General features: G+C 40.5%; 1 protein-coding gene across 5 annotated transcripts in view; it reads right to left on the bottom strand.

The window, feature by feature from the left end:
- Positions 1-18406, bottom strand: part of Unc13c (unc-13 homolog C) — a 427893-nt gene that overhangs the window by 241228 nt on the left and 168259 nt on the right. For all 5 annotated transcript variants that reach the window (XM_036192012.1, XM_036192007.1, XM_036192008.1 and 2 more), the window contains 3 exons: positions 15020-15239; positions 3237-3464; positions 926-1067 (listed from right to left, as the gene is read on the bottom strand). In XM_036192012.1, coding sequence (XP_036047905.1) covers positions 926-1067; positions 3237-3464; positions 15020-15239 — 590 coding nt within the window. The remainder of the gene's footprint in view (positions 1-925; positions 1068-3236; positions 3465-15019; positions 15240-18406) is intronic.

An 18406-nucleotide genomic window follows, 5' to 3' on the forward strand; every position in this document is an offset into this window, starting at 1 on the left:
TTTGTAACAACCCATTGATTTCTTGTCTTCTGTTTAAAGAGAGTTAGCGATTAGCCTGCCCATACCTCTGAAAGGAGACACCATCCAAATCTCATCACTCATTCCATAGTTATTCAATCCCAAATGATTCTCTAAATCAATTTCTTAACACTTTCTCATTGGTCCATATTCAAGCAAAGAACAACAGAACCCCACACCTCACTTGTTAAACACTTAAACTGATCCAAGTTTGCTTACTTAGCATGTAAAGGAGATGCAACAGACATAGACACCTCGGTAGCTTTGTACCAGATAATAACTAGAACACCCCCCCCCCAAAAAAAAAAGAGTTATAGAAAGAAAAGAATCCTGGACAAAAGAAAAATGATTTCTTACTGCTAGGTACAAGATGTTAAGAGTTTATAAATAAATGTCCTCATAGACCAGGAAAAGTCATAAAGTTATCATCAGCCATTTCCTCTGAAGGGTCTAGCCTCATTTCCACCAGGATGGATGGATCGATCAGGTGGTGCCCCAAATATCTCTTCTGTCATTAGTCACAAATCTTTGGATGCAGTACAGGACTTGTACAGCTCATAGATTCCTAGCTCTGAGGAGTCTCATCCCAAGAAGCAGACTACACAGTAAACCATGTCCAACCTTCCTCTGGTGCTGCTCCAATTGCATACCTTCGTGTACACACCTTCGTGTATTTCACAAGAGTAAACAAAACATTTTTTCCCCACTGCTGGATTCCCTGAGGTCTGCCTAATGTTTGGCTGTGAGCAAAATGTTTTATAATATTAAGTTAAAATTCTAGTTTCCCTTTTCAACATTTCTGCACATGACTAAAACACAGTGCTGACTTCTTTAGTCCTCATGAGCCCATCTTAAAGTCATTCTCAGACACCCTCATCACCGAGATAACTTGAGAGCCTATACTTACAAGTAAAACCGCTCATCCCACACTGGATTCAAGTTTCCAAAGATGGTTTTTGTTCTTCTTTTATTTTTGCCAACTTGAACTGTCACATAAGGGTCACTGGATCCTGTTTTGTCTTTTGCCTGCAAGCCTTGTGCAGAAACCACTGAAATGAACCAGAAATAAAAACTTCAATATGATGATGCTTCCACAAAACCATTAGAGAAAAATGTTTCCTGCCATTTTGTCCTGGGAGGGCAGATCCATCCTTCACCCCTCTCGTCCTCATAGCCCACTGATCTCCATAAACATCTGTAACAGCGTATGCTCACTGACTGGACTGTCTTCCCTTGCCTTTTCTCCTGTTGAGCACTGCCCACTGTGTGTGCCTACCACTTTTCCTTTGTCCATCTGTTGATGGATATTAGATAATGGGAATTGTGCTGCAGGGAGCAAAGGAGTAAAGCTATTTCCTTAAGATAGTGGTTTTACTTCTTTGGGGTATATCCTCCATCGTAGGGCTATTGCAGCATGTGGCAATTCCATTTTGAATTTTTTTTATAGGATTCATCTTATTGCTCTGCACAATAATGGTATTAGTTTATAACCACCACCACCCTCTCCACTCTACAGGGCTCTTTTCCCTCCACATTCTGACCCACACTTATTTTTGTATGTTTGGATGATAGACATTCTAACATGTGTCAGGAAGCAGCTCACTGTGTTTGGGATTTGAACTTCCCTGATAATCAGTGGTACTGAACATTTTTTTTTCCCCATGAACTGTTAGCTAGGTATAAATCTCATTTTGATAAATGTTGGCTCAAGTCTTTGGTTAAGTTATTAATAGAAACTCATAATGAAATACTATCACTTCCAGCAGCATGCATGAACTTTGAAGACACTGTGCTAAGTGAAAGGACCTGATACAAAATGGTGTCATTCCTAAAGTGAAGCTTCAACTACAGCACTGTGTGCAAGAAGCTGTTGAGGTCTGAGAGAAAGATAACATGTGTGTGTGTGTGTGTGTGTGTGTGTGTGTGTGTGTGTGTGTGTGTGTGTGTGTGTGTGTGTGACAGAGAGAGAGAGAGAGAGAGAGAGAGAGAGAGAGAGAGAGAGAGAGAGAGAGAGAGAGAGAGAATGAATATATGGTTTACTTTAGGATTTGGTAGGAAGAACATATTTCAAGAGACAAATAACATATCAAGGCATATACAGCAAATGCCATACACCATATCCTTAAAATACAGAATGGGTGTCATAAGCTTTCAGGAGAAAATGATGATGATGCCACATACTTTGTGAATTAGCTAGCTAGATTTAACCACTCTGAGCTGTATTCATATTTCAAAACACCATGCTGGACATGACTAGAAACATGGACTACCTGTAAATTTATGTGTATGTGTGTGTGTGTGTGTGTGTGTGTGTGTGTGTGTGTATTTACTATTTGTAAATAGGATATCTGTAAATTTAAAAATTTACATATATGTATTGGCTCAGGTTATAGGCACCATATGCAAAAAATTATTCAACAAAATTCAAATGTATGTGATTTTAGAACTTAATGGATTTGGGTATGAGTATAAATTAATCTAATAAAGTATCTTTATTTTATTATATAATAAAATGAAAGTTAAGAATATTGCTCTATGTTTCCGATTCTGCTTATTTTACATGTATGGGTATTTTGCCAGCATGTATGTATGTATACTACATGTGTGCAGTGCTCACAGAAAGAAAATGGCATCAGATCCCTGGAAATTTAGTTATAGGTGGTTGTGAGGCTCCAGGTAAGTGCTGGGAACTGAACTCAGGTCCTCTGCAAGAGCAACAAGTGTTCATAAGCACCCATCCATCTCTCCAGCTCCAATGTGTATGTTAACATCATGCAAAGGACCAACTTTAGAGCTTTACTTTAAGGAATTTAAGCCATCATTAGCCTTTACTTTAGCAGGTGAGTGGGTGCATAGTTAGTTACTAAAATGATTCTCCTTAAAGAAACACATTAACAATGACCCTCAGCCAGGAGATTTTGACCCCACTGACATTATTCAGTAGTAGGTAATTGAAAAGCTAACTTTTGAAATCTTTAGTGCATTGATGAGTAAAGTAGGGGAATACAGACTGAAATTATTCTAATTATCTTGCATGTATTTAAGAAAGTTGAAGTAACTGGTAGATTTGTCAATTGACTGACAAGATTTTAAAAAAATCCATTATTTTTACCTGTAATTTGTTTTTTTAACTAATGGTGATTTCTGAGGCACATTTAAAAAAACAAAACAAAACAAAACTTCTCTATGAAATAAAGCACTTAAGAAATGCATTCTACCTGTAATGGTTATTTTTGCTGACCATTTAGACGTCCCATCCAGCACACTTTGCTTGGCGGCCTTTGTGTACTGCACAAAATCCTCCTTGGAGATCTGGAACATTTCCTGAATGACTTCGAACACCTCTGGCCTGTTTCTCTCCCTGATCTTCATTCTTTCTTTCATGGCTGTGATGATGGTCAGAGTCTTGTCCTCAGCACCGTGCTTCGAGCTCTTCTCTGCGGCTCCTGCAACAGAGAGTCAGAGGCTGTGTGACCATACAGGAGTCACTCTGTGGTGGTTCAAAAGGAGTGTCGGAGATTTATTGAGTTTTGAGGAGCTGGGACAGCTTTTCTGTTAAACATCAGGAGAAAGAACCATTACACTGAGAACAATTAGTGCCATTTGCATTATTGGCAACCGAGTGAACTTCCCTTACCCATACAACCACAATACTGGAATAAATAAGGAGCTCTATAAGCATTTGATCTGCATTAAAAACAACTTCAAAACAACACAAAGGACACATGCAATGAGTCAGGTGTGTCACATAACATGTATTTTTCAATGACCCTAAAAAATACCTGAAAACAAGATTGGATGTAAGTGGCACATTTCACTTGGAAATCAGTAATCCAGAGCTCATATAATTTATTGTCAGAGGGATGCACTGTAATGTGACGTTGTATTTTCTTTACATTGAAAGAATTCCATCCCACACTTACACACTAAAACACAGCACAAAATTCACCTGGAGTTCTTCTTTGCAAAGAACATTTGGAAAGTCTGGACTGGGTGATATAGCCCTTAGCAGGCAGCATACTTAAACCCTCACTAACACAGTCACAGTGTCAACCTAGTGAAATTCCATTTTCAACCAAACCCTTTTTGATATATAGTAAACTTTTGTTCTGTAAGTGACATCAACTTTCTGGGTTTTCCTCAAATACTATGTCTGTGGCCCTCAACCTCCCTACCCACCAGGGGTATCCTCACTGCTGGGTGTGGCCTCCTGGGATGTGAGTGTGTACATGTGTGCACATGTCTGTATCATGGCACACATGGAGATGTCAGAGTCAGGTCCTGGAGATTGAACTCACACCAACAATGTTAGTGGAAAAGTGCGTTTATCTGCTCACATCTGAGCCACCAGCCCTCAAAACATATTTAAATGAGAAGATTAAAAAAAGAATGAGTCCCACTTTAAAGAACATTCTAAAAACTCTACTCTTCCATTCAAACATGCCCTATAACAGCTGCATATTTGTAAATTATGTGCCATTAAGTAATTAAGCATGTTTGTAATTTACCAGTAACAGCTTGACTACATAGTGCATAATTCTTACTTAGTAAAATATAGTTAGGTTGGACTGTGTGGCTGCACTATCTAACAGGCATATTTGGCTTCCAGTATTGGAATGCTCCTTAAACGTCAGAGATGGGTGGAAAACACCTGTGAGATTCAAAGTCTCAGGAGAAATTTGCCTAGTGGCGGTTAGACTTAAGAATTTCAAAGGGTTAGAAGCAACTTGAAGATGCTCATTCCCTATCCTCATACCCAAAAGGTTAAGGTTAAGGTTAATGGCCCCTGGTTAGTTCAGAAGCTCTGGGAAAGAATTCTCCAGTCCTGTGGTGTCAAAGGCCCTCAGCATATCCTTCTAAATTCAGAAGGAGTCCAGCTGAGTGCTGTAAATGCTCACATAAGTAAATGCTCACACAAGCAGCAACTACCAAATTCAAAGCTAAAATGTCAAGAGATTTCTTATTCGAAGGAATCAACTTTCTGACAATTAACTCTGAAATCTCTCACCTCCTCTTTTGATGTTCTGATTGTGTTTCTGCTCGAGTATGTATGGAACAGTCAGACCTGTGAACTGAAATTGCCCATTTGGGGAGGGAAGGCTGACAGAAACTTGTGTTTAAACCCCTTATCTGTCATTTCCAGAGGAGATACGCAGCTTTGAAATTTTTCTGTGTTTACATTTCGTTTCTGAAGAGCTTCCATCAGAGTTCCAGGCATGAATTCATAATTAATTTGGGAGCTGATCTGTAAGCCCTTTCTATTGCTCTATTGTTCATCAAACCCACATCTTCATTTTCCAATCAGACTGTTTTTTTAAATTGCTGCAATTTGTCACAAATTTCCAGTCCTTTGGGGCTTATTCTGTTTATTTCAGAGTAATTTCAAAGTAATCAGTGATAGCTGCAAATAAGCATTTATGTAAGTCTTTCAAAACACTCCGGTAGCTTCCTGGAGTAGTGATCAACAGTAGCTGAGATCAAAGGAGATGCATCTCAGCAGAGCTTTCTGTCACATAGAATGCACTGCCAGGATGCAGCCTTCATCACACCCTGTAGAACCGCTCAATGGCCAGATCAGGCCGTGCAGTTACACACAACACAGCAGGTAGAGAATTCAGTTTAGATGGAAGCAAGGGTTCTCCTCCAGCCAGTGAGACTTTAACCTTACCCAGAAGGGACCACGGGGAAACTTGTTCCTTTTGACAGAATTTCACAGGACTACCAACCAGAATCAATCAATCAATCAATCAATCAATCTCTCTTTCTCTCTCTCTCTCTCTAACCTATTATTTGAATGATAAAAGTTTTCATGTGAAATTCATACCTGTCTATTTCACAACTTAGTATTTTTCCAAATAAGTATGTCTGCCTGCTTCTTTCTTCCCATCTCTTTTTTTCATCATTTCTCACTCTACCACCCTCTTTATGCATATATTCTTGTGAGTTTATATGTTTATTTACATTTATACATACATACAACTTCAGCGTTCTTCGTCCCCAGCTCCTTTCCTTCTTCCTTTGCTCAACAGGTGTTCTAAACACATCTACACCCTCTTCAGGTCTCTTGCCTCAATTACCCTCTACTCTCAGAATATATTGCTATTTTCTCCTGAGCAGAAAATACAGCCCTCTAAAATCTAACAATCGTGTTGTCTGTCCTTCCCTACAGAAAACAAAGGCAACACACAAGCCCCATTTGTAACATTAGCCCCATTATGTGATGGAACTACTGCCCCCTGGCAAACACTCCGATACCTACCATGTGTCTACCACTCACACATGAACCACTTCCCCGTGTGGATGTCTGTATCTCTCGCTGACAGGGTAAATACTCTATTAAATGCTCATTCCCTATCCTCATCTAGCACACTGGATGATAACGTGCTGAATAGATACAGAAACCACACAAGTTCTTGAAGGAATTAAAGGTTAACAAGACAATCATAATCAATTCAATGAATCACCCGCTTCTTGCAGACTATGCCACGGGCCATAATACTGGAGGGAGTACTCCTCTCAATGCAAAATAACTAAAGTGCTGAAGAATACAGACATGAAGTGGACACACCTGGCCCTCGGCTTCTGATTTGGAATTCACTGAGAACAAGGGCTGTATGCCTGTCACCAGAAAGCTGAACCTGCTGAACCTGAACTTGATGGACCTACACAGCACATGCATCTGACAGTTGGTGTAACACAAGGGCATGCAGCCAGCTACATGCATAAGGCATGTGTTGAAATCACTTGGCAACAAGGTGCAAGGGCATGGAGTTAGCAATGTTTAGGGTAAAGGAGACAGCCTGCGGTAAGCCCCCACCTGCCAGTCACTAGCGGATGTGTTCCGAATGCTTGTGCTCCCCTAAATTTCAGCACCGAAGCCTAATCACCAATGTGACAGTGTCAGAAGGAGGGGTTTCAAGAGAATAGGAAAGTACTGAGGGCCAAACCCTGATGAACGGGACTTAGTGCCCTTATAGAGCAGGGCAAGGGAGCCCCTCTCCCCTTATCCTTGTGGAGCATAGAAAATCAACAGCGGGCAGTGGAACCAATGTTGGGAATGACTGGGGGCTGGTACAGTGGGAAATGAGGTTCTGATTGATGTTCAGTGTCTGTCTAGTTTACGTAATTTGCTATAGAGTTCCAATTGGACCAGAAAAGCAGCCTTTTACATTTGAATTCTCCTTCCCTCTCCCCCCGCCCTTCCCCTCTGCTTCTCCCTTCTCCTGTTTCTTCCCTCTTTTCCTCCACTCCCCTCTCTCCTCCCCCTTCCTTTCTTCCCTTTCTTTTTAGACAGGGTCTCATTTCCCAGGCTGACCTTGAATTTGCTCTGTAGCCGATGATATTCTTGAATTTCTGATCCTCCTGTCTCTGCATCCTGGGTGCCGTGAGCAGATCACGCCATGCTTGGCTTTATGAAGTACAAGGTATTGGACCCTGGGATTTTCACTATTGCTAAGCAAGCACTTTACCAACTGATCTTCACCCCGACGCTCGTCGCTACTTCTTCACCCTCAACCCTAGCTGCCTCATCCATAAACAGTAGGGAACAGTGGTAATGTCTCTTTTAATGAGGTTAGGTGAGGACTGAACAAAAGCAAGTAGGTAGAGTAATAAATAATGAGAGTTATAATCATCTAATGATGATTAAACGTGGGATTTTTAGAAAGTCAAACAGGCAGAGATCAGAGCCATCTATCAAAGTATTTCATGCTAATAAGGAATTTCAGGACTTTGAGCTCCATAATTACTGTGAAGCACCCATGGACAGTGCCATATCCCATACCTGCCAAGTGCTACTGTTTCCATCGCTAATAGGGTCACTATAGTGCTTAAAGACAAATGACATTCAAGTCCAGAGAAACTGGAAAAATTAGTTTGTTTGATAGTTTTTAGAGACCCAGAAACCCTTACATGCACTTGAGGTTAACAGACTTGGTGGTAATGGTTTAGCATCCACAGGAAGCACACAGAGTCTCAGGACTGAGGCATCTGAGTACTGCTCTTGCTGACTAGAGTTTCTAGCATAGAAATGTGTCTTTCCCTGTGACATCATGTGGGTGGTCCTCTCTGGATGCCTGTTTTCTTTCTAGGGAATCATGTAGGTGGGCACAGAGTTGACATCTTCCCACCCTTCCCATTAGTTGCTTTCTATCCTGGATAACCCTGCCCTCCTCCTTTCCCATGCCTTCAGTCACTTCATGGAACAGACCTGTGACACCCCCAGAGACCACCTCCTCCTCAGAGACTCAAAGCTTTGTAACCCACAGTTCTTGCAAACAAAGGCCTGGATAACTGGAGGAGCTGTGGTGTGATGGAGCATCTCTCCCACCCCTGTAGGTGGCTCTCTGATGAAAATGGGGGTATGTGGGCTGGGGGCCCTCTCCTGAGGAACTGCCACCTCTTACAGAAGTGATGTGACTGTCAGTGGATCTGCCTCCCAAACCAAGCCAAACCCCAAGTTCCTTGTCATGCTGGCTCTGCCTGAACCATCCCCACGTCAGTTAAGCATCCCCGTCAGCAAATAGAATCTTCTAGGATGAGTTTGGAAAATGTGTTCACTAAAAAAAAATAAAAAATAAAAAATCAGGACGAGTTACTGTATTTCATTGGTAATTTCTGAGATTTCCCAATTAGTCTAGGGTAAGATAAATATCTTAATGGCTTAAGGGGACAAATCACTAATTTTAAAATGCACTCAATTTTCAAATATGTCAAGGAAAACTTAAGGGAGAGATCTATTTTTTTTTTAAATCGTATTTAGTTTCTTCACATCCTATTAAAAAATTAGAGAAAATAGAACAACACATGAAAAAACTTTAAACACAGGTTTCTTTCTGCTTATATTCTTCCTTGAATAGCCTCCAACACCCTGGAAGTCAGCTGTGCAAACAGTTCACACTGTTGTTGGAAGCTGCCTGAGACTTCCTGCTCCTCCATATTGTCCCCTAGGGGAATAAACACATCCCAGGGTACCATCGCTGACCTTGTCCCTCTGTGTCATGCTGCAATGAGATGGACAGGCCTTTTCATTATTTTGTCTAAGCACAGACCAAAGCAAGATCACTAGGGTAAGCACCAGGCAGCAAGTGTGCATACTCTGATGGATGGGTAGCCCTTGTTTCTTTAGGGAGTAGAAATATCACTCTGCTCTAGCCTGCTGTTCTTCAAGATTGTTGTGGGCTGCTTGGTTTTGCTTTTACTTATATATTCTTTTGAAACCACTATATTATGGGTTAGATGTCATTATATTTTAAGGTTTATCTTTGTGTGTGTGTGTGTGTGTGTGTGTGTGTGTGTGTGTGTGTGTGTGTGTGAGCATCAGAATGCAGGTACCCACAGAGGCCAGAAGAGGGCATCTGATCCCCTGGAGCTCGAGTTATGGGGTAGTTATAAGCCACTCCATGTGGGTATTAGGAACCAAGCTCAGATTCTTTGCAAGAGCAGTGAGTGTTCTTAACTACTGAGACATCTTGTTAGCACTTGACATTTTTAAACTAAGGGCAAGTGTGCGGTTCCCTCCCTCCCATTTCTGCCATCCTCTTTCCCCTGATCTCTGCTTGGAGCCTCCCTCTTGCAGACTCCTTTCCTTGTCTGTGTTCCATGTTTCCTCTACCTCCACCCCATTCTTCCTCATCACCTATTATTCCCCTCTCTTGGTCTCCTTTCCAGAACTTTGGACTTCTCTCTCACTTCCACCTGTTTGCACATATCCATCAGAGGCTAGGATCTGCATAGAAGGGAGGAGACGGCTCTCGGAGTTTTCTAGTCTCTGCTGTTCCACTTCTGCTGTTTATTGCATACACACAGTACAGTCTAGTCCAAGTTTCAGACATCATCAATTAAACCCAGAAAACAGAACCCTGGGGAGTCTTAGGGATGATCTCCATGTTCTTCTCCATAAAGTCAAGTGCTTTGGAATAATGGGCTCTTCAAAGGTCTTGAAGAAACTGTACTCCAGCCAGGGCCCATGGCAGCCACATGTTTCTTGTTCATGAAAACCTGACAGCTGCTACCTTCACCATGGTGGGGCTAAAGAGCACTCATGAGCACTGAGGCTCCATGCACAGCAAAGCAGAGGGGTGCAGATGCTGGATGGGACTGAAGAGGAATAACTCTCCTTTCATTCCGGCTCTGTCCACCACAAACATATTCACCATTTCTGGGCTAGCACTGAAGGCTGAACTGAAAGTGTAGCCAGCTGGGCCCACTGCCTACTAAATCTTTGTGATGTCTGATTAGCTCTGGAGTGGAGGCTAGACTAATGTGAAAACATTACAAACCAGCAAATGAAAGTTTGCCAGATTTATTGATTTTTCTTCAGGGGACTAGAATTTCCATCTAAAGTTTTTCTCAATGTTACCACCTGTTCTCTTTGCCTGAACTTTCTCCTAGGTCCTAGGACAAATTCAGTCACATATAATTCTGCATGGATACTCTTTTTTTTTTTTTTTTTTTTTTTTTTTTTTTTTTTTTTTGGTTTTTCGAGACAGGGTTTCCCTGTGTAGCTTTGAGCCTTTCCTGGAACTCACTTGGTAGACCAGGCTGGCCTCGAACTCACAGAGATCCACCTGACTTTGCCTCCCAAGTGCTGGGATTAAAGGTGTGCGCCACCACCGCCCGGCTATGGATACTCTTATGTGTCTTAGTCTTGACATTTTCTTCACTGAAAGCAGTATCATGACCGTGCTATCCGTATGACTGTGCTTCGGTTTGGCTTTTCCTCCCCTGCTTTAAGAGAGTTGGATGAGCTATTTACTTTGCACGGGAAGTGAAAATTATAAATCCTAGATAATTTTCTTACAAATTATTCATAAATGTTGCTCATTAGTTTTGAAGTCTTAAAGATTACCTATTTATTTCAAATCATTTTTTATTACAAAAGGCTTATAGTTTTCTGTCCAATTGGACAAGCTTCAACAAATTGTCAAGGTGTCCATGTACATATGCATGCACCTGTGCACTCTGTCTCTGTCTCTCTCTCATTCAGTTTTTGACAGGACACCAGACCCTCTGAACTCAGTACTTCACTGGGTTCTTCAATCCACTCATCTAGTGTCTTCAACTGTGTACAGTTTTACAGAAAGATGATTATCTGGTCATTCTAGGCTACTTATTTTTTTATTTTTATTTTAATTTTTTTTTGTATGTGGAGCTGAGGATCAAACCCAGGGCCTTGCACTTGCTAGGCAAGCGCTCTACCACTGAGCTAAATCCCCAACCCCATTCTAGGCTACTAAAACTTTGTTTATTTTTATTTTAAGTGTACGAGCGTTTGGTCTGTTTGTTTGTATATACACCACATATGTGTCTGGTACCCTCAGAAATCAGAGGGCATCACGTCCCCTGGCAATGTCTTTACAGATGATTATGAGACACCATGTGGGTGGGAACACCTGGATCCTCTGCAAGAACAGTCACTGCTTAAAATACCAAGCCATCCCTCTAGTGTCTCCCTGTCCTGCCCAGTGGCTACTTTTCATTGTAGTTTTTAGTGCCTTTATCCCACATTTATTAATCATCTTCCAGGGCTTACATGTGTGTTAAGTTATGGAGAAGCAAATATTGTTTATTTTCTTCTAAGACTAAATCTACTACCCAAGGGGAATGCTCAATATATTCAACCTATCTGATTGTCTCGAAATACCGTGATTGCAAATGTTGGTAATGGGATCACAGAAAGAGAGGAATCAATATCCAATTTGCAAACAACAGAAATAGCCAGATCTTATTAACGATGTGAGTTTAAAGGGGCTTGTATTAGGACACAGAAGTATGGCATAGCATCAGTCGGGGAGACAGAACATACCTCACAAGACCTGCGTGCTGAACACCTGGTAACAGACTCTGACTGAATGTGATATTTGGACTTCTCAGGAATTAATATGGGCTAAACACATTGTTTGTGGGACTCTGGAGCTAGTCAGTTCAGGATCCAACATTACATGCAGATTTTTGTTGCTTTTATATTTGTATCTTTTCTATCTTGTGAGGACAATCAAAGAATATTTTGAGCCAGGCAGAATGGCTCACCCCTGCAGTCTTGGCACTTGGGAGGCAGACACCAATACAAACTAACACCAGCTTCTTGGTTGAAACAACAAAGAGACATTTCTTAAGAAAAGGCCACTGATTTTGGAGGGAGAATTTCAAATTTCCTTGCTAGTTCTTATGGAAAGCTGTGATGCTAAACACATACATTTGCAGAACTTCATTATGATCAGTGTGAAAATGTTAAATTTATGGAAAAATTGGACAGGGTTATTGAAGAAGTGATGTCTATATCTACCTTAATTATTATATGGTATTTTTGATTCTTCTAACTTACCTAGAAGTTAATATTTTTTTAAAGAGATGTGAAGGGATTTGTGCTGGCTCACAATTCCAGGTTACAACCTACAGCATCACAGAAGGGAAGTCTCATCACATTCAGTCAAGAGCAGAGAGAAATGAATACATACAAGCATGGCTCTCCCCTTACTTGAGAATGTTCAACTAAATTTCTCTACTCTTACACGTCCATAGCTCCCTGACTAGGGAATAGTGCTGCCTGTGTGGGCCGCCCTCTCCCACATTAGTTATCACAAAAAGTGTGCACATGATGGGCCACTTTAATTATGAGCTTGACACACCTAGAATGCCCTGGAAGAGAGTCTGCACGATGCACTCTCTGCATTAGGTTGGCCTTGGGTATGTCTAGGGGGTGTTGACTTAATTAATGCAAGTTTGTCTTAATGAGTAACCTCAGTGAAAATTTTAATTATATTACTTACTCAATATCAAATAAGAAATACTAATTGAAGAAATAGAAACAACATGGAAATGTTTCTAGAGTTTATGGATGGGGGATGTTTACTCTGAAAGACAAACATGGAACAATCACATTTTTGGGTATGATCCAAACCACTTTATTTTCTTCTCTAAGAGATTTAAGACGTTATTGTTAGATGGTAATACTTTTTATGTCTGTGACTTTTCTGACATTCTTACTTATTAAAATGCTTGTTTACAATTCATTTTTAAACACAAGAACTAAATTTTAAAGATTTTATTTTTAATTTGTGTGTGTGTGTATGTGTGTGTGCGCGCACTTGCACATGAGCACAATGTCCATGGAGGCCAGAAGAGGGAGTGGATCCCTTGGAGCTGGAATAACAGATGGCCATGAGTCACCCAGTGTGGATGCTCAGAGCTAAACTCAGATCCTCTGGAAAAGCAGAACATTTTTTTACTGAGTCATCTCTCCATCCCCAATATTAATTTTTAATTGGATAATAATATTTTGTAATTAAACTGAAAGAATAATATTGCAACAGTCACTCTTTTAAGAGATCATTCCTAATTGTATTCTTTTTCAAGGAAAAAGTTGTGCTGGGCAATACACAACCCCAGCACATAAGCTATAGAGACTGGAGAATAAGGAATTTAATGTCACCCTCAGTTACATAGTAAATTCCTGGCCAGCCTGGGCTACATGAGATTCTGCGTCAAGGTTTACAAATAAGGGGTTTATGTGGGTGGGAAACTAAATGTTTTGTTAAAATTGTATTGTTTACCCTGATCTGATTGTGTTGGGGATGTTAATGTGCTGAGTACGAGAGGAAGCTCTCTGTCCATTACTGACTGCAGCTAGCCTGCTGTCACCAAAGCTCTAAGCAGCCTGACATTTTCTTCTGCTTCACCCAATTCCAGGCAATCCATGAACCTTACCCCGACTACATCCATATAAAAGCAAGCAGGGGGAGCAGAAAATATGCTGCCATGAAAAGGCATGTATTGCAAACCAATACTCACACATAAATAGATTTCTTTGATAAAGTTTGTCAAAGAGAATTCCCAAATAAAATTCATGGTACAGAGTCAACTTATACATAGCTAAGAGTACAGAGGGCAGATATTTCTGGATCTGCTATTGGATAAATAATTTTTAAAAAACAAAAATGTCAGATAAATTGTAATAAAAATCACAGTGAGTTGTGTCTATTCAGAAATATCAAAGGATAAAGAGCCTATCAACATGTGGCCTACAGTATACTTAGAGTCAACATCGACCATTTCATGCAGCCTTCTCAACAAATCTCTGAGGTAAATTTTATTAGCCATATTCATTCACTTCAAGAAAGTAATTTGTGTGAAATTAGGAAAATACTATTTGTGTCCTATACCTAGCTCATTTACCTTTAACATTAAAAAACAAAAGCCCCATTTCCAATATCTGTGCAGGGAGTATAGAAGAATACCCCATTAGGCAGTAATAGGTAGAACTGGAAAAGCATCCTATAGCTCTAATTTCAGGAGTGGGTCCTGGCCCCAGTTTAGGCGACATTATATATGGCCACATCACACAGAAATATTAGCAGAACAGACTGGAGGTCACTTTGAGGTTCTACAGTAGCTGAGGATACACTTTCAGCACAAGGACTCTCTCTGAGACCCCAGTGGTGTCTAATTCCTAGTTCAGTCATGTGGAGATGCCGTAGTTAGTCTTTACTGTCTGCTTAACACAATCTAAAGTCACCTGGGAAGAGGAAACTTCTGTTGAAGAATTGCCTCGTCATAGTGGCCAATGGACATATTGGTGAGGGGCTGTGTTAATTGCTAACTGAAATAGGAGTGCTCAGCTCACTTTGGGTGGCACTGTTCCCTAGGCAGGTGGTCCCAGGCTTTCTAGGAAAGCTGGATAAGCATAATCCAGAGAGGGAGCTAAAAAGCAACATTCCTCTTTGTTTTCTGCTTCCATTCCTGCTTGAGTTCCCATCCTGATTTCCCTTAATGGTAGACTGTAATCTTTAAGGTGAAATAAGCCCTTTCTTTTCCATGTTTGGTCAAGTGTTTTTATCACAACAAGAAAAAAAGTGAACAAGAGCAGAGGATATACCATCCACTCTATGACTGGATGGGCTATCAGTATCTCATTCGTATATGTGGTGGGGAAAAAGCATATACAATATGGGAAGTAGAGGTCTAGGGTGAAGACACAGACTTCTATAGACTGACTACTCACTCTGCAGACAGTCAGCATTGAGGAGGTCCTGACACTTCTCATGACATTTCACCCCACACTCCAGACACTTCATGCCTTGCCTTGCGATACCCCACAGCAGCCCTTCACATTCATAGCAGTAGGTGGGCGTGGTAGCTGTCCAGACCTCAAAGTTGTGTGGGGTAGTAGAAGAAATGGGGTAGATCAACGCCTGCAAGGTCTTCTTGAAGACATGCATTTTCTGTGAGGATGAGAGAGGAAACATGGCAAAGCAAGTCAGTGGGTTTTGGAAATTTCAAGACAAAACAGACCATTTTATCATTTACCCCTGATCTTGCTATTTTGAGAGAGAGAGAGAAGCTTTGATTTTGATGTAAGTAATGATTTTTAACCTGACATTCTGCTTGATTATTCTTCTGTTTTAAGATCCAATTTGGATATTTTAACTAGAGAGTTCTCAATAATCCTCCAGACTGGATGGGGCTCCACTCTCATCCAGGTTCTTCCACAGCTTCCCATAGCTCTAATCACCTGCCCATGGCTGTGCCCCACTGTACCCCAAACTCAAGGAGGGCAAGGATGAATATCTTATCATCCATAGCAGTGTTCAGACCCTAATATACCTCTGTCTTTTTAACTTGAAACACTAACTACATGACTAACCTTACTTGCTATGCATAGCAAAACTATGAAGTATATGGCAAACATTTTTAATGCTAACCATAACCCTCTAGAAACATCTCCATGCCACTGCAGATTCTATTTAGACTGTTCTTTCCTGATGGGGGACCTGGCTAATACTTCACTCTTCAAACAATGCTTTATGCAATTTGTTCTACAAGGAATGGTTTTCAACACACATTACTTAGACAATTTTTTTTAATCAACTAATTCATAAGAAAAGCCTTGCTGTATATAAAAGTTCAGTGTGGTGTTCCCCATGGTGACTGGTGCTGTCCTGGTGCTGTCCAGGCAGATGATGATAATAGTCATTGGTGAATCACTGAAATTCACTGAACAATTAGCCAGAGTTATTTAAAAGGAGCACAGGATATTTAAATGGAGTCCTTTGGGCAATGGCTTGTTGCTAATCTATTTGAAAATGTTGAGACCTTTCCCAAGAAACATTACATTCTAAAAGACATGTATTTTTCAAATTATAATAAATCACATGCCCCATAAAATAACTTATCAACTAGAAAGACACTGAAATCAATAGTAAAAAATTATACAATTAGGTTCTTTTTTCTTTTCTGAGTTAGGCATAGTTTGATGCATGCCATTCTGGTGCTTTATCTATGTAAAAGTAGGAAACGATAATATTATTTTTATATTGGTTAACAGATTTTAACAAGGCAGGCCATTTTTACCATGTTCAGACAGTCCTTAGCCTCTCTAAAGGGAGTTAAAAACTGCCTCACGTCCTGAAAAGCCTCGAATGGTAAATAGGCTGCTTAGATCCTAAACAAGGATTTGGTTGAAAATCTCTGTGCTGAGGAAGAAACTGAGGTGTGCTACTTTAATGTTATCTTATGAAGTGTTAGGACACTGGATGGAAATAGATAGCCTTTGCTATTATAAGTATCAGAAGAATATATGACTCTGAAAAATAAAGTAATCAGGCTTCTTGCCAAAAGCAGCGAGTAGTGTTGTAAGCTGCCATCAGTCAATGTTAATAGACACATCAGGAGCAAAGCTTGGCTGCCTCCATGTCAAGCTCCTCCTTGGTCTCCTGCTATAGTGCTAACTAGTAAAGGTCCATTTTCATGGCATTCTATGGGGATTCTTCATGAGATTTTGTAAATCAACAACATTACATACTCTAAAAGAATCTCATTAGGATAGCCTGAAGTTTTGAAAAGTATGATTCTTGCTTGAAACAATGTTCCTGCACTCAGTGCACACCTTTCAGGAAAGAAATGCATGACTGTCCTGTGGCACACAATTCCTACTTGTAGACACAAGCATTAGTGAGATCCAAAGAGAGAACATTGCATACAATGTGACCTTTGAAATAGCCTTTGAACAGGAAGACTCAACACCACTACAGGTTCATAAGTATAGAAGTGGACACAATTGCAGAGTGGATTAATTAACTCACTAGTATAGTCATCATGGAAAGCTGACCAGTGATCTTGATATTTATTTAGGTAAAGTTTTAGTAGAGTTAAAAAACAAAACTAAAACCGTGTGTGTGTGTGTGTGTGTGTGTGTGTGTGTGTGTGTGTGTGTGTATGTCTGAGTGTATCAGTGTGTGTGAAGGGAAGATTGTAAATAATAAATAATATAACAGTTAATAAAGAGATGATTTACTTATTTTAGAGATGATAGTTATCATACCCCAAAGGAATTTGGGGGGTTACTCCAAAGGAGGGTAGAAAAGGATACTGTGGGTGATGCGAAGGCCAAAGGATAGTACAACACAGCACAGAGTCTGTTGTCTGTTTCCACATGAAATGTAACTTGGAAGCAAATACACATAGATCTTTCAAGTATTATAAATGTCAGTCTTCCTCCAAATCAAGATTCCAAAAGTACATATGAAAATTTGAATACACAACTAAATTGGCCAGAGAAAACTGATTTGTAAGGAGCCAAACTTGGTGTGAATTCTTCCACAAGGAAAAATTTTCGCCACTTTATTGTGGAAACTATACATTTTTACCTCCTTGGTAGAGACTGAATTTTCATAAATCATCTGGCAGAGGCCATGAAAGAAGGTCTGGCATGGACCACATGGAGGCCACTGCTGCCTGACAAGGTTCCAGCATTTTGGCATTGAGAATTGCAGCTCTCTAACACCTTTATCCTTTTGTTTTTGATGATTCTCACTATGTGCTCTGGGGGTTTCCTTATTCCTTTTCCTTTGGGAAGTTTGCAAGGACTTTGGTGAAGGATGAAAATGTAGACAATAGCAGCCTCTTTAAACACAAATAATTCATTGGAAAAGATCCTTGCCACTGTGGAACCATGTAGCATGATAACTCTACCAACTTCCATACAAGAATCACCATAATGCCCCCCACCCCCAATCACACCAAAAATATCGAAGTTTAAGATTTACTAACTAGGCGTACCTGGCCCTAAGGATGAAAAGCACCAATGGAGAAAAGCAATGGTCCCAGACCCAGAGCCTGAGGCCTTTAAGGGCAAGAGTTCAGTTACTAAGAAGAGAATAGTGCCAGGATTAGTGGCTTACTGGATGAATAGCAAGATCTGGTCTGCCCTTCCCCCACCTCCCCTGGAGCAGATTCTATTAAGAAGTTAGGCTGGCTTGCCCCCCTCCCCCACCATATACAAGAGTGTATGCATGGAAGGAATCAGAATGCTATAGTATAATGAAAAAAGAGTAAATGTCAGGACCTTCCCTTGGGGGAGCTTATGAAGGGAACAGGCCCATATCCTAAG

Source organism: Onychomys torridus, chromosome 7 (genome assembly GCF_903995425.1).
Source record: "Onychomys torridus chromosome 7, mOncTor1.1, whole genome shotgun sequence".
Lineage (NCBI taxonomy): Eukaryota > Metazoa > Chordata > Mammalia > Rodentia > Cricetidae > Onychomys > Onychomys torridus.